At 38.5% G+C, this 16,447-nt stretch overlaps 1 protein-coding gene across 2 annotated transcripts in view; it reads right to left on the reverse strand.

Annotated features, from left to right (window-relative positions):
- MMRN1 (multimerin 1) overlaps window positions 1-16,244 on the reverse strand; it is a 42,030-nt gene extending 25,786 nt beyond the window's left edge. The window contains exons 1-2 of one of the 2 annotated variants that reach the window (XM_083833057.1): window positions 15,540-16,244; window positions 2,002-2,121 (exon numbers count right to left, since the gene is read on the reverse strand). In XM_083833057.1, coding sequence (XP_083689183.1) covers window positions 2,002-2,121; window positions 15,540-16,093 — 674 coding nt within the window. In that variant the 5' untranslated portion in view covers window positions 16,094-16,244. The remainder of the gene's footprint in view (window positions 1-2,001; window positions 2,122-15,539) is intronic. The other variant, XM_083833056.1, reaches the window with a different exon arrangement.
- Between the last annotated feature and the right edge of the window lie 203 nt (window positions 16,245-16,447).

A 16,447-nucleotide genomic window follows, 5' to 3' on the forward strand; every position in this document is an offset into this window, starting at 1 on the left:
CAGAAGCCTTCCATTCTGATTATTTTTTGTAGGTTTATAGACGCATTATTCTGATAAAATATGAAAATTTCCACTCTGTAAGTTGATGAAAGGAGGGTATAGCTATGTAGTTGTGATGCCTCTGTTTTTACTGTAGGTAACTGCAGAGTCAGTAGCAATTTTGTTTCTGTGTTCCACCACATTCTGTAAGTCCTGGCTACACCATCACTTCTTTTAGCTTTCTGAAGTTCAGAGAAGTTAGTTTAGAAGGAGCATACTGCAACAAAAAGAAACTACAGCAACTCCACTTGTCTATTTTAAATACAAAGTTTGAGTAAAAAGAGTACCAAATGGTTCTGCTAGTTGCTAAACACTACCATGAAGAATACTTCAAATCTCAGAAAATACAAAAATATAATGTCTACAGAACTCTTGGACATACAATCCCTGTCTAAATCATGCCGGAAAGGGGGCATATTTGAAGACTGTCAGACCAAAAAATGCCTTCCCATTGAATTAAAAAAACATACCATCTTGTTTTATACAGTAGTTAATCTTGTCAACCTTTCACAAGGAATGCAATATTGTATATTAAAACTTGTATCAACTGTCAGGAGCTTTGCATGTGTCCCCAAACACCTTTGCCTCTTAGAAAAGGCTTTTCAGCTGCAAGAACTCAATAAAGATTAAGGTGAACTGAAATCAAGGGATTTCTTCTCAATTCTTTCACCATATGGATGCTCTTATTTTATGGTAAGACTGCTTTATTCTGCATTAGCATAACTGATTCCTGAAAGCAACCTTAAAAACAAATGTCCCTAAAAGAAGTTAATCGGGAATAGATACTGCAAAAATAACTTTCCATGTAGACAAGACCCAGAAGTGTATATAGCAGAGACATTTACAGGAACAGCCCAATGAGCTCATTTTCCTTAAAATAATAATAATAATAATAATCAGAGTTATTGTGAATCTTCCAGATTGAATTAGAAAAAAGCTGGCAACATTGCAACCACAGGGCTTGTCCCAGAGTTTTGTGATGCAATTCATTATATTTCAGAGTTCACAAATCCTAAGGACACTTCTGTTCCAGGTTTCACCTCAAAGCTTTAAGCATGTTCAATCATACCACCTAGAGGGCAATTCTCAGAACAAGATGGTTTGTAAGAAGCTTCTGAAGTTTTTCAAGGGAAAAAATATATTACAACCTCACTTTTGCTGGTGCTATTTCAGGATGCCATTTTCCAGTCTCATGCACTAAAATCAAACTTCATTTACTATTGAAAGCTAATGCGTGAGAATCCAATGAGGCATTCAAATCACAAAGGACAATCTGAATATGTTTAGCAGTTGTTATTTACACATTGCATCCAGGCCAGTTACTTTTCTAGGTTCACTGCCTGAGCAACAAAGCTGTGCCACAAATAAGCACCCAGCAAAGATAGTAACAAAAATATTTATGCCATTCAGAGAAAGCCTTTTGCTCCAACAACGCACAAGCCTAGAAAACTGCACAGAAAAGATTTTCTTTCCCACACATGCTTTAAAGCCTCGTACCTTCTCTTGTAGTACTTCAGAAGAGAGAAGAAGGCAGTGGGCTTACTTGAAGGCTTTGAACAGATCAGAGGATTCCAGAGTGAGGGTGTACCAAGCCCATATGGCAGAGCTCAAGGATACTTCCAGTCGTGAGCTTTTTTACTTGCTATGTTGTTTACTTGCTATGTTTACTTGCTTTACTAGCAACACGTTAAGATGAAAACTCAGAACACACTATCTGCTCCTGCCTGTGTTTGGTGTTTGTTTTTTTTTTTTTGGTTTTTCGTTTGGTTGGTTGGTTGTTTTTTGTTGTTGTTTTTTTTTATTTATTTTTTTGGTGTGTGTTTTGTGAGTGCATGGGTGTTTCTTTATTGCTGTTGTTGTGTTGTTTTGTTTTGTTTTTAAATTTCTGAAGTTGTGGTTGTATTCATTAGGCATATGTGTCACTCTCAATCTCAAGTACTCTTTCTTCCGTTGTCTACAAACCTCTGAGCACAGGATCCAATAAGCCAAGTGCAAGGCTTCGCTCTGCCTGATGAGAAGGTTTCCAGGTTGTCCACTACCACTGTAGGTAATAGTCTGGTATGGACATAAGCGCACCAGTTTCTGTAGGAGAGAAAATGTAAATATAATTAAAGTACAAATAACATTTCACACAATATGATGAGATATGATACTTAAAGGGGAAGTCAAACTCATAATTTAGGGATAGGATTAAGTTATGAAAATAAAATTTGTTTTCCCTCAGACTGACAGTGTAGTCTTAGGCAAATTACTTAGTTTTTGTGCTTCAGCTACTCATTAGCAAAGAAAGCAATCATTTTTACACCTCTACATCTATTTATATGGTATAACAGATATTTTCTTTGTAAATCTTTTTGGAACACCAAGGCAAATAAGCCTTTCTGGACTGCAATAATAACAGATCTTATAACACACCTACATTTCCGACCATAGAAACTGTCTCTCCAGTAGTCAGAGGATTGTTTAACAAGGTTCCTAATCACCTATAGGTTCCATTTTGTGGATAGATATTTCAACTCTTCCTCCCTTTCCCTGGAAATATTGTCAGTACAATTATACTGTGTTTTTGAGTGCACTTTGAGGTCAAAGACACACACAACTATATTGTGCCATAGCTCTGCCTTTGCTTGTGCCTTTTTTTCCACACCCTTTCCTAGAGGGAAATAACATATGAAACAACCAAACTGCTAACTGCAGTACAGAATTATGGGAGCTGAAAAGTGTAAGGCCACTTTCTTTTAAAAGTAATTTCAGGTAATATCAGTAATTTCTCTGCCAGACTTCAGGAAGCATTTGGAGAACACTCTCAGACATATGGTTTGATTTTTGGGTGGTTCTGTGTTGACCACAAACAGGTTGGATATGATGATCCTTGTAGTTCACTCAGGATGTTCTATGATTCTGTACAGGTATGAAACCTCCTCCATTTCATAGCTGTGGTAAGGGTTCTGCATATTCATACCTGAGATTAAAAAACATAATTTTCTCTGAATTGCAGCACTGAGATTTAAATTAAAAAAAAACAAACAAGCAAACAACACAGAAATCTATCAACACATGAATGTCATAGTAGACAATTCTTAACAGATGGATAAAGTGATGCTGGTCCAGACTGCCAGTGTTCTATTCAGGGGGACCTCTGACTAAAGGTGGTGATTTGCTTACGATTTGCTTATGATTTAAATTCAATATACAAAATATAAACATCTAAGTTTCTGAATAACTTTCAGCAATTAACTGATAGCATAGAAAGTCTGATCAGAAGACATCTGAAGTGATAAATACACCTCAGTTCAGTACCACACCTCTTTTACTGTAGCAAGTTATCTGTCTAGAAAGTGAGGGACTAAGAGTAAACAGCAGGAAGGTGTCTTACCACGTCTGCAAATCAAGACTCAAAAATAGGAATCAGGTTTTAAAATCTGGGCAGAAGAGGATCATCTCAACCTACAGTGAGCCAGTGTTATGGTTAGGACTTGAGCTCCTGGCTCCCTCACCTGTGCTTTACCCTCACATGCAGACCTGACAGCTCACCAGAGCTGGACTAATAAGAGGAAATACAGCAATGTTGTCAGTGTTGGTCTTTTATACAGTGTATGTGGAGGTACAGGTTTTAGCAACTGGATTCCTTTTCACATCAAAGTAAATGTGGTCAATGAAAAGATAAAACAATAAAAACAGGCATAAAAAGCAGCTGCAAAATATATGAAAGTCCTGGAATACAGAGAGGTCAGTTTAAAACAAAATCTACTTTTTAAAATTCATAATGTAAATCCAACAATTATCATTACTATTGAAAGCAGCCAACTTCAAGGTAACAGCTACTGGAACATGCCCATTTGGAGATGCCCTCAAGGAAAGATCAGTACAATACATTTCAAACTTAACTGTTAAGGATTGCTGTTTGTTTTTAAAAATAGCCTAAACTCAGTCTCTGATTTCCACCAAAAATTTAACTCAACTTGAACAGATTGTTTCTGTTTAAAATATTTAACTCATTCTTAAGCTCTGTGAGTACAATGTGTGTAGCTGTTCTCACATGACCCAGCAATCTTTGATCAGGCTAAATTGCAGGAAATATCCACAGAGCCCCTGGTGTGACTTATAATTAGGTTTATGCTACCAATGAAATAAGCTCATTAAGAGATGTTAAGAACACAAATATAATTTTGAAGTTAAACTGTCTGAAAAAATGTAGATTTGAAAATAGAAGATGAAGCATGGCGGAAGAACTATGACAAGCTGTGTTAATGCAAAGGCAGAATAGAAAACAACTCTTTTGCATAACAGGAACTTAAACCTGAAAATCTTTACCCTCCATGGAATAATATATTTCAGATCATCAACACAAGCTTCTGACATGTAGATTTTATTGAAAGCTGCAGGAGCCTTTTGTTTGTTTTGTGTTCGGTCTAATTTCAATCAGAAAAACTGTACTTAAAGCCAAAACAACATCTTCACGGTGTACAACAGAAATCCAACCTGGAGAACTTAGTGCAAGTCTTGACTGGCATAAAGACAATCTGACAGATTTCATCCTTTTCTGCCATATGCTGACCAGCAAAACTCGCTCATAGCAAGGTGTCAAAGAATACCTTTCAGTCCTCAGACTTTTGAAATAGCCTCTTTGTTTGTGATATTTGCAGCAGTATTTCCAGCCCAAATATAAATATTGCTACACCAAATCTACATCAAGTGCTGTTTGACCCTATCTGAGAAGTTGGGCATAATATGAAGAGCAACATTTTTTTCTTGTGCAAGCAATAAGCATGCAAGCTCTACAACTCCAGCTGGCCTGAATCTTGGGGATTTTATGGACATTGCAAATTCAAGGTCTGTGTAGCTTACAACCTCTGGAGCCTGCACATATGGCTGGAATAAAATACCTACAACTGACAGTGCTAATGTGACCTAGATGGTGCCTATAAGCCTCTCTTTGCCTTTAGGGATCTTGCATGTCCTGTAAGGCTCATTTGGATCTTGTATTAATACCCTATTGGACAAGTTCTCTTCTCTTTTGCTTACACCAGTCCTATTTCTTTTTCAACAGAGAAAACATTCCTGTGAGGCATTCCTTCCTTTCCACAACTGGTCAGAAAATAGGATGTAGGTTGGAGATAACTGTGAAATAGAAGATTTTTCAGAGCAATCGTAAGGAGGGGCTGCCCACACTGTGGTTCCTCCACGTCAAGAAGCCCCATGTCCAGTCTACATGAGTATGTATTAGTACATATCTTTCTGTCAGCTGGGAAAAAAAAAAAAAAAAAAAAAAAAGGAATTTCTGAAATACAGGACAAATTACTGGAGTGTTTCCCTGTGTTTAGCTGACTCATCCTTGGTGATTTACATCAGTCTCCTGTTATGAAGATATACAGCCTGAAATACTGGACAACATTTTGCAACTTAATGGGACTTGATTCTCAGCAAAGAGCAGACTTCCTTGTCTGTGTAATAAAACTGTGGAGCCTGTGGAGGTCTGCCCTTTGGTGCACAGCTAAGAGACAAATTATAAGTAATGTCTCACTAGTTAATTTACTTATTTTTGTTTAAGTTTTCATAACTGGCAAATACTGTTTCTTAATTTACTACACAGATTTCCAAAGCTTGACTTGATGGTATATGAAGAAAAATACCCCAGCTGGTCTGAAGCAACTGTATAGCCATGTTCTCTTACATGTACTTCTGGGCCCTGAATCAGGGGACTGGTAGTCACGCCTGACTGCAAACAAGGGCCCCTAAACTCATTACTGCTTCGCTGGCGTATTGCCAGCGCTCTTAAAACCCTCTCAAATTTAAATGTTTAATTAGCAAAGCCTATACTCCGCTTCGACAGCAGCAGGGGAGCCCTGCCCGAGCGGCCCGCTCCCGCCAGGAGGAGCTGCGTGAGGCGAGGCGAGGCGAGGCGAGGCGAGGCGGGCAGCGCTGCCGGGCGGGGCCGGCAGGTGGCGGCCGTTGCCCGCAGAGGCGGGGAAGTTGTGACCGTTAACGCCTCCGTGCGAGCCCCCGAGGCTGACGAGGGAGAGCAGAGAGCCTGCTGACAGGAAAGTGGCCAAAGAAGGAAATAAATTTATGTTCGCTTCCAAATCCTGAAGAATGAGAGTGCTATGACTTTTATCCCTTTCTCTTTTTTTGTCCCTGAGGATGTGCTCTTCATTCACTTTTTAGTTGAAAATAAATTCTCTGGTTTTGAGAAATTAGATGATGAGGATATGCTAGCTTGCTGGTAGAGTTATCCAGTCTATAAAGGGATTGTTGTTAATACATTTGCAGTCAGTGGAAATATTTCCACAGCAGCAGGCTTGATGTTGGTAAAAGGGGAAGTACAACTTACACTATCATCGAAAAATGATAATTTCCTGAAGGTGACAGGGTGAATGGAAGTTATGAGACTTCAGTGACCCCTTCCACCACACACTGATGGTTTAAGCTGTTCTTTAGGTAATCGAAAAACAACAAACTGCTGGCTAGAGATCATCAAGTGTAGCTGTACACAGTTTCTTCCCTTTGGTTCTAAGCACAGATCATACTTTCAAACAATCCTTGTAAATGGTCCTAAAGCCATATAGAAGGAACACCAGTGGTAGTCGGGACACGAAGGGTAGAGATTTCATTCTGTACCTTTCATATTATATCTGAAAATGAGTTATTTTTATCCATAAATAAATTAGATTACCTGACTTTTAATAGAAATGCTATTGAATCAGCACAGCTGAACGTCACTGAATCATGAAAATGAGATTATTATGTTGCTGAATGAAGACAGCAGGATGCAGAGCTGTAGACATCGTTAAAGCCAGAGCATGTCTTGGTGGCCATGCCTCGTTCAGATTATATGCAGCTGATGGGTATTTCATAGAACAGTTAATGAAATACAAATCCCAATTCTACACCTGTTTTCATTTACTGTCTTCCTTTACACCTAGGCAAGGAGAATGTAGAAAGATGCTATGAACATCTGGAGGCGGTGCCTTGGAAAGAAAGGCTGAGGAACTGTGGCATGTTCAGTTGGAGGAAGGAAGGCCTTCAGGGGCACCCAACAGCAGCTCTGCCCCAACTCCACCCCAAGGACCTCAGGGACCTTATTGAGAGGTTGGACCTAGAGGAATGTGTGGCAGGAAAACGAGAGGCAACTTGCACAAATTCAAACAAGAGACGGTCAGATTGAGTATAAGAAGCTTGCTCCCCACAAGGACAACCAGGCATTGGAGCAGGGCCTAAAGGCTGTGCAGTCACCAACCTTGAACAGGTGAGCCTTGGAACAGAAGACCTGACTCGATCAGGGTCTGAGTAACCTGGTCTAATCTCATACCTCACCCATGTGTGAGCAGGAGGTTGGACTAGAGACCTCCCAAGGTCCTTTCCATCCTGACTGATCCTATGATTCTGTGAACCTATGCTCTTTGCTTATATACAAATATAGTTTAGGTGGTATGATTGTTCTTCTGAATATAGTACTGTACAAACATTCATATGGAAGAACACGTACTGACATTGTGTGGAAGAAGCCAGTCTTTTTCTAGTTTTTCTTAAGATAGGACATTTACCACTATGAAAGAGTGTTACACAGAGGCCCTGGATTTAGGTTGTATAAAAGTACATTGCTGTCATATATTTTCAGCTTCCTTTAACTATCCTGCCAAGTTTTGGTGAGGAGAGATAATGTTAATTGAGAAAATGTAAACACTTGGATTAAAAGGATAGAAAGCACCCTTGCAGGCTTTGTGTTTATTTGTTTGGTTTGTTGCTATTGCATGGGAGACCAGATTTTGGCTTCAGCAACTTCTTTTGAACTCTATTAGGTGACAAAGGAGACCTCTCACCTTTCAGATACTAGCCAATCATACCCTTTTGGCTACATCAAAAGAAGTGCAGCTAACAAGTTGAAGGAGGTGATTCAGCCTAGGGCTTATGCTGTGAGCCTAGGGCTCACAGCATAAGTGAGACATGGACCTGTTGGAGCGAGTCCAGAGGAGGGCCACAAAGATGTTCAGAGGGCTGGAGTATCTCTCCTACCTATGAAGAGAGGCTGAGACAGTTGGGCTTGTTTAGCTTAGAGAAGAGAAGGCTGTGGGAGACCTTATAGTGGACTTCCAGTCCATACAAGGGGCTTACAGGAAAGATGGGGACAGACTCCACCACGGAGTGTACAGACAGGACAAGGAGTAATGGTTTTAAAATGAAAGAGGATAGATATAGACTAGGTATTAGGAAAAAATTATTTACTGTGAGGCTGGTGAGGCACTGGAACCGGTTGCCCAGATAAGCTGTGGATGCCCCAACAAGTGTTCAAGGCCAGGTTGGATGAGGCCCTGAGCAACCTGATCTAGTGGGAGGTGTCCCTGCCCACTGCAGGGGCTGGAATTAGATGATCCCTTCCAACCCAAGCCATTCTGTGATTCTGATTCTATAGCAAATTCTGTATCTTTAAATGAATGTCAGATGTCTTTCTGAAATACAAGCTCTACTTCCAACAGAAGTTATAAACCTGAGTCAAAATTGGTTAATTTTCTCTGTTTTCTGCTCAGCTTCCTTAGTTTTGAAATGTATGAGTTTACTAATTTCAGCTGAAATGAAAATTCATTACTCACTAGGAACTGAGCATAAACAAAAATCAGGTTGGGAAATCTGTTTTATGTCCTGATTGGAATGACAAGCCTGGATGGCCTCTGAAAAGTGCATATTTGATAGACAATACAGTATAGTAAGTGATGGTAAAATATTTTATAGAATATGGTTTTTGGCCCTGAGAAACAGTTGACTTGTTGACACTGAAGTATCAGCTGGGGTGTTGTACCATTTATTCCATGTTTTTTGCAGGATTTGGGGTCTTGACATTTTGTCCTGCCTGTTACAAAATACAAATTCTACTGTCATCATTCATTTCCTTTTTTTGTATGTACTGTGCTGAAACCTTGGACTGTGAATAGCCTCTTTGTCTCACTCAAATTTTATTTACTGTTGTGACCAATTGCATTTTTTGTCTTGTGCTGCAAAAAATTAATTCACAATTTCCACTTAGCTAGCATTTTACCCATTAGTTTTAGCATTAAAAAGATGTCTTGCTGCATACCACGTTAGGTCTTTTAGAACTTATTTCACTGTGTTTGAAGCCCCTCAAAATAATCAAACTTTTCTAAAGACGGAATTTAAAATTTTAAGAAGATATCCATTAGTCTAGATTGAGAATCATCTAGTAAAACACATTTGAAAATCCAGTCAAATAATTTTATTTTGTTTTTGTTTGTTCATTTAAGTATCTTAATTCCTTTTCTTTTTTTTCCTTTTTTTTTTTTTTTTCTTCCCCCCTCTGGATTTATTTTCCATCATCTACCTGGCCCAGACTACAGAATTCATTAAGCTAATTCTGGTCTAATTCACTGACACTGCTTCTCAGATGACCTTCAGTGGTACTGTTTTTTTCTGTTTTGTTAGTCCTTTTCTAACCTACAGAAAAGGAGATTGCAGTAAGTCAGTAATGACTTCACTCTGAGAAATGCTGACAAATAAAAAGTGACACAAAATGAAAATGTTAAAATCGAAGATCCCATCCCAGTTCCCGGGACAAATGTTGTTCTTCTTTAATCTGTTTAGAGTGTTTGGGCAGCTTTTCTTTTCTTATTTACCTTCATTAAATGGTTAAATTGCCTCACTAGTTGCTTTGTACCTGATTTGCCACTTTCTCACGCAGAACTGTCTTTACTCACTAATTTATGCGGAGCTCTTGAACAAAAAGAATCCGAGCACAAGTCCATGAAATTTAAGGTGATTTTTTTCCTGTGTTTTTCCTCATGACCTATGGTATTACTTACTAGGAGTATAATAGAGCATAGATGTTTTGAGATTTGGCACGAAAATTATCTTCTGAATCACTTACATTCTCTAACTAGCAACACAAATAATGCCTTTGGAAAACATACAGGGACACCTTGCCACTGTTCTTTTCCTTGCCACATCTACTCCAGGAATTAGAGTGGCAGTTTCCTAAAATCTTAATAATATTTGGGTTTGTGATAATGCAAATTTTGTGTGGAAATTTGAGCAGATGTTTCTGGTATACCTTAGATGAAATTATGTTTTTAAAAATAAATAAATAAATAAAGTTTGCAGTGACTGGGAGCTAAATCCTAACACCCTGTCCAGCTTGTTAAAGTAATTCTGATCTATTCAATGAGATGGAGAGATATAAATAGGGATGGAAAGCGTTCTCTTCTTATTCCTCACTGTTTCCATGGCAGATGAAGCAAAGAGCAACAGCAAGGATAAGCATGAGCATTGATGCAGTAGTTAGTGTAAAGAGATTAATGGAAACCTTTATTAACTTCATTAAAGTATTTCAGAAGTCATATGCATAGTAGTGCTTTATCTAATTCTGATCATAGAAAAACTAAGTAACCAAACTCTGAGGAAGCTAAGGGGTAAGGGACTAAAGGGCTGGGACTCTCCCTGTCTTATAAGTACCACGTGAGTATCTCAAAAGCAGTGTGGGTGGAGATGTGTTTTTTCTTTTCCAGCTCTATATTTCCTGTGCTACTAAGTCTGTCATGATTCTGCAAAGCCATCATTGCTGAAAGACTGTCTGAGAAAACCAAAACTATGGATTTTGTTACTTCAGAATTTTTGTCTAGTCTTTAGAAATGACAATTTTGTCACATATAGTCCAGAATTGCATGGGCATATATTTACCATTTCTTCTCTCCCTGAAAGACAAAATATCCTATAGGGTCACTCTGGGAGGCAGTACAAGCTGGGTCTCCCTCGATGATTCCTTTCAGGTGCTGGAACTACTTGAAATGTGAGCATTGCAAAGTTTCACATTTAAACAAACTCTTTAATTCTTTCTGTGCATGGGACATCAGCAGTGGGAAAGATTTCCTCAGCGCATGGGATATTTGATATAAACTGATATAAAGAAAATGTCTGTGAATTGCATGAACCCTCTGCACCTGTTGCCCTATACCAGTGTTGCTGTACAGCTTGCAGTAGTGTGTGATCTGCATGATGTGGTAAGGCACTTGGCTACTTCACACCAGCACCCTCAGTCACTTGTTAATCACCGATCTCTAAATACTCGTGTTAAAATTCTCTTTGGAGTTACATTTTCTTGGTGCCATGCCTCATGCATCATTATGGAAGTGCATAATTATGTATTTTGCTCCTCTGTACTGAATACCAGTGCCTGGATTACTGATTTCATTTATTACTATTACTATTACTATTACTATTACTATTACTATTTTTCCAGGAGTGCAATGGGAGTAATGCTGTGTTCAGCATATGAAGGGAAATTAGATTGTGGACTCATAGCCATACTTAAGAAGTACGTTCAAGATGCTGCTGGAGAAGAAGGTATCATTGTAAATGTCTTCTGCATGACTGGAGTACAACATTGTGAGGGCAAAGCGCTGTCAAACATTTTCTGACATTTAGCCACCAAGGCAGCCTAAGTAGTAGTGTAAGGGGTTCTTTCTTCCAGGTCCTAGTGAATACACCTAGTGAGGCAGAAACTTAAGTCATACGAGAGTTCAATTTATTGTAAATGCACAGTGATGCAAAATCCTAAGAAATCCATTTAAGAATTGTTCTCTCTGCTCCATTAAAAAATGACATGATCAAAAGAGACGGTGGACCTTACATTAGCCAGACAGTTAAATCAGTTTCTATGTTTCTTCTGTATTTGAAATATCTGCTGAACTTAACCATTCATTTCAATTCACCAGTACACTAGAAATTCTACCAAGCCAGTAAAAGCAAAAGCAATTTCTGGGGAGAAATCCAGAGCTCTGGTCTTGAGAATGAAATATTTCAGCACTCCTATCACATGTGACAGCTAAGTAAATCTGTCCCTGGTGCTGACTTTATTAAATCCTTCTGTGCTTAGTAATAAAATACTGTCACCTCACCACTACCCATAGTAATGGCAGGGGAAGTCAGTGAAGACCCTCAGTGGATTCATGATAGCTGGAAAATGTGAAATATACACATACTAAGAGAAATGAGTAATACAGAGCCATCAAACAGTGTGGAGGTAGTATGGTTAATTTACAGCCTGAATGAATGTCTCGTATTCAGGAGCTGCCTTGAATAATAATTAATAAAATTGGCTTCAGAATGGAAGGAGACTGTGCTCGTCCCAAGACTCAGCCTCAAACTCACTCCAGAGTCCCACAGTTACTTCGTCTGTTTCATACAGTGAAATACTTCAATAAAGTCCTTTCTGCAGGCTGAAAAAGATGTATCTCACATGAAGTCAGTTGAAAACAATGTATCATCAATTCTCTTCTTTGACACCAAATTGGTACTCACATTTAATTTCACTCAACTCTGGCAAAAAAAAAAAAAAAAAAAAAAAAAAACAACTCTCTGCTGCTGAAGCACAGCTTTAGTTTTCCAGCATTACTCATCCTAGAGGGGTGCCCAAGTAGTAAACAATTGGAATAGGGAAGTTTTTAGGAGCTAGCATATTTAGATTCCTCTGAGATACTTTTTTGTTTATTTGTTTCCTCTGTAAATTCTGCAATAATAAGTCACCATCACCAGGCCTGATCCGGACTCACTGACTTGCCTTCCTGGCTTGATGTCTGCCTTGCAGCATCACCACAGCAGCACTTTGTGATTTAGCCTCTGGGTTGATGCTAGTTGCCATATCTGGGTCTGCCCTGCCTGCATTTGTTTGTCAGTTGTCAGAAATATTGTTCAGGTGCAGACTTTGAAAATCCATATAATATTTCCAAATCATACTATTTTGACATTTTCATGGGAATTTTGCCAAAATAGAATGAACCAGAAGAACTTTTATTTTTAAGTCTAGTTCTAGCATGTGCATGATATATGTACATAGTCTTATCCTCAGATAATTTAGGGCAGAGACAACTGAGGGAATTCTGTTTATAATTAAGCCAATAGAGTACACAACCTCCTTCAGAAAGAGGGTATTTTGGTAATTAATCTTGTACAATGAGCCCATACTATATCTTTTGGGTAACCTGACAGCCCTGGAGACTCTCCAATAAAGTATATTAGTTTCTTTTTTTTTTTTTAATTATAAATATATTTTTATAAAATGGCTTTCCTTTATTTTTCTTACTCTTGTCTCTCCCTGACCTCTTTGTTTTGTTCCTTCTATATGGAATCTTTTAACATCAGCATTTCTGCACATATGTTAGCACAATGGGTTGCCATAAAGGCAATCATGCAGTTTCTACAAAGTCACCTCAAAATTCAGACTGGAATAGGGACTATCACTACACAGTTGCTTCAATTCAAAATAAAACCAAAAAGCAAATTGTGCTTCCAAATATCCTCTGAGGTAGTATGCTTTACAATTGTGAAATCTGCTACTGACTCATTCAAGATGCACTCAGGAATTAGATAAGTAAACCTCAAAGGAAGCTGCATGTATTTATTGGAAGTTTTACTGCATCTCTTTCAGTTTATTTGCAATAAAGATGCAAAAGGAAAAAAAAAAAAAAAAGGAAACGTGCTAGAAATTAATGTAATGTGTAGTCAATAACACCTGCACATAATAAATATAAATAGTTGTTTTCCTATGCATAGTTTCTCAGCAGTAGTTTTCCAGATGCTTCACAGCAGTGATTGGTAACATTGAGCACACCAGACATTTTTTTCATGACTTTACTGAAAAAAGTCGAATTGCAACAGACTTTCTTATTTATCCAGGTCTAATTCAGAGGGAAAGGGAGAAAGAACAGTGAAGTGACTCAAGTCACAGTCTAGGTCAGTGACAAAACTGCAAGATAAGCTCAAATCACCCTATCTGGCTGCAAAAGCACTTGTATGCAGTAGGAGGACTAGACTTGTAAGGCAAGAATCTTAACGTTAGAAGGATCAAACAACTCCTAGAACAGGTTAAAAAAGAGAGTGGGGATTTAACATTCAGTTTTATGCTGGGGTTTCACACTATCACTCAACCCTGTAACATCATATGTAAACCTTGCTTTGTGTCTAACTTGCTTAATGCACTCAAACAAAATAGGACCTTTATGCATGTTGCACAGCAGGTTGCTCCTCAACCACTCATGAAATAAAGTGGTAGCCCACACAAAATTGCTTTTTTTCCTCTCTGCAGATGCAACCACATCCCATTGTGATAAGTAAAATATATCTTCTGCACCAGAGACTGATTTTTCACTTTCTGCTTTTATATCTTATGTAAAGGGTAGAAACAATACTTGCCAATTCACAGAGTTTTTCTGAAGATTAATTTCACTGGAATATTATTCTCGAGAGAAGCTGAGAAAGTTAAAGTCTCTAGCTTAGTATATTCTAAGGCTTATTTAAATGGCGTTGAAGGTATAGGTTCTAAAAAATAAAGAGAGCCCACGTAAGCCAGGTTATCTCAGATACTGCCAAAAACTGTGATAAGGTGTTGTAACAGATGACATTCACTTCTAAAGGAGTACGCTAGGAAAGCAGCCTGGGAAGCATTGCTTCTTACTGGGTATCTCTTCTGCGCTATGGTGAAGAACTCCTTTGCTTTGCATCTTTCTGGCATCACTTCATTTATGCATGATCCAAAAGACATTCAGGACAATGGGAATCTTTTCTTTGTCTTGGAGGAATATTAGCTCACAGCCTCACATTGCAACATAATTGTAGGAGTGTTTCTAAGGAGTGCTTTTTTCCCTTTTTGTGAATTTAAGAGAAAGAGTTTCTCCACATTTTGGATATTAGCATTTGTCAACTACTATCAAAAGAAGGAATCTATATTCTGAAAGCCCTCTATCCTTAAATATGACAGAAAACCACCAGTCTTTTATGTCTTCCATTTACATCAGTATCTGAATATATATCAGCAATTAAGTGAAGCTTGCAATAACTCCAAAGTCAGTATTAACATCCCCATTTGAGATGAAGATATTGGAGCTCAAAGAAAATAACTGAGTGTTTAGAGCTATAAAGCTAGCCAGTACAAGTTGATATACTCCATTAAGCATAGCTATTATGTGTTAAGCTATACAATTCTGAATGCACGTTCACCTGCAGCACTATTTGCTATAAGTTTTTATCACAGAATAAAATGTTGCAATTGTCATACACTGTTGTATCTTTAATTGTTTGTAATTTCAGATTAGTGGGGAAGTTTAGAAACACAATCATTTTTAATAGAATGAAATCTTGCATTTAAAATTTCTTTTACCCACAACAAAGAAAACAACAAAAGTTTAGTATGCACAAAACAGGGAGGCATCTATTGTAGTCCTTTCTTATCCATATGTGTTAATGACTTTCCTGCTGGTTTTGAGATAAGCACCATGAGGAAATAAATATTTCAGTCTTTACTCTGTCACAATGGTTTTGACTGAGTAAATACTGTAGGTTTGGTCCCTTCCTTGTTTTTTCATGATCTTCCTAAAGCTCAGAAAACAGTTTTACTTGAAATTACTAGGACATTTGCCAATTATTTCACTGGAAATTAACGAATAACATTGCTATACAGTACATAAAAGAAGAAAATAAAAAAAAAGTTTAGTTTTCCTTACTTTCCCCTGGTAGTTTGAAAGCCAGATGCTTTAGAGTTGGTATCCCTTTGGGTGTTGGTGATATCAGTGCTGTAGGATGACTGCTTGAGAGCTCTGTTCCCTGCTGCTCTATCCTGGCTTGGAGTGACCTCTTGCTGGAGAGGGGCCTTTCTTGCATTGCTCTGTAGAGATGTCATTTCGCTGCTAGACGAGCTTCTCGTCTCATCTTTGTCAGAGTCCCCATCACTGTGTCCATTTGACTGGCTTGCAGGGATGGAGATTGTAGAATTGGAAGTTTTCTTCACTGCTTTCATTCCCAGAGTCTTGCCTGAAGATGCAGAAGTGGGTGCCTGTGATGCACTCTCCTTGGCAACTTGTATCTCAGAATAGGGTGACCCTGCAGTTGTCACTGCATTCACAGAGCCATGCACTGCAGTTGGAGATGGGGTCATGTCCGAGTAAGTTGTTGGGCTTTCACCACCCTCCTCTGTGGTCCAAAGCTTTTCTGGAGTATTAAATCCAAGGTTGCCACTCTGGAAGTGCAAAAGGAACAGCAAGAAGATAACCTCCTTCATTCTGCTAGTTTGTAAATGGTACAGGATGTCTCACATTTATTTCCCAAGCAAGAACCCTGTAGCTTTTGTCTCCTCCTGAGCTGCTACTCATACAGCAAAGAGCCTACTCAGAGAACGTCCTGCTGGGGTTTATTTTTTGTAGAAAGGAAGCAGGTTTTGGTGTTTCAAAACTGACAGAGGAAGCCTGGTTTCCTGTTTCTGTGGATTCCTCTGCAACCTGTGACCCCTTAGAGAGCAGGAGCCTGGCAGCCTGTGTAGAAGGAAAAAAAAGAAGTTTTTGCAGAAGGCACAGGATAAAGATTAATGGCACAATAGAAATGTGGAAAAATATGTACTGTGATGTTATCCTGAGGG

This window comes from Anser anser, assembly GCF_964211835.1.
Source record: "Anser anser genome assembly, chromosome: 4".
NCBI classification, from domain to species: Eukaryota; Metazoa; Chordata; class Aves; order Anseriformes; family Anatidae; genus Anser; species Anser anser.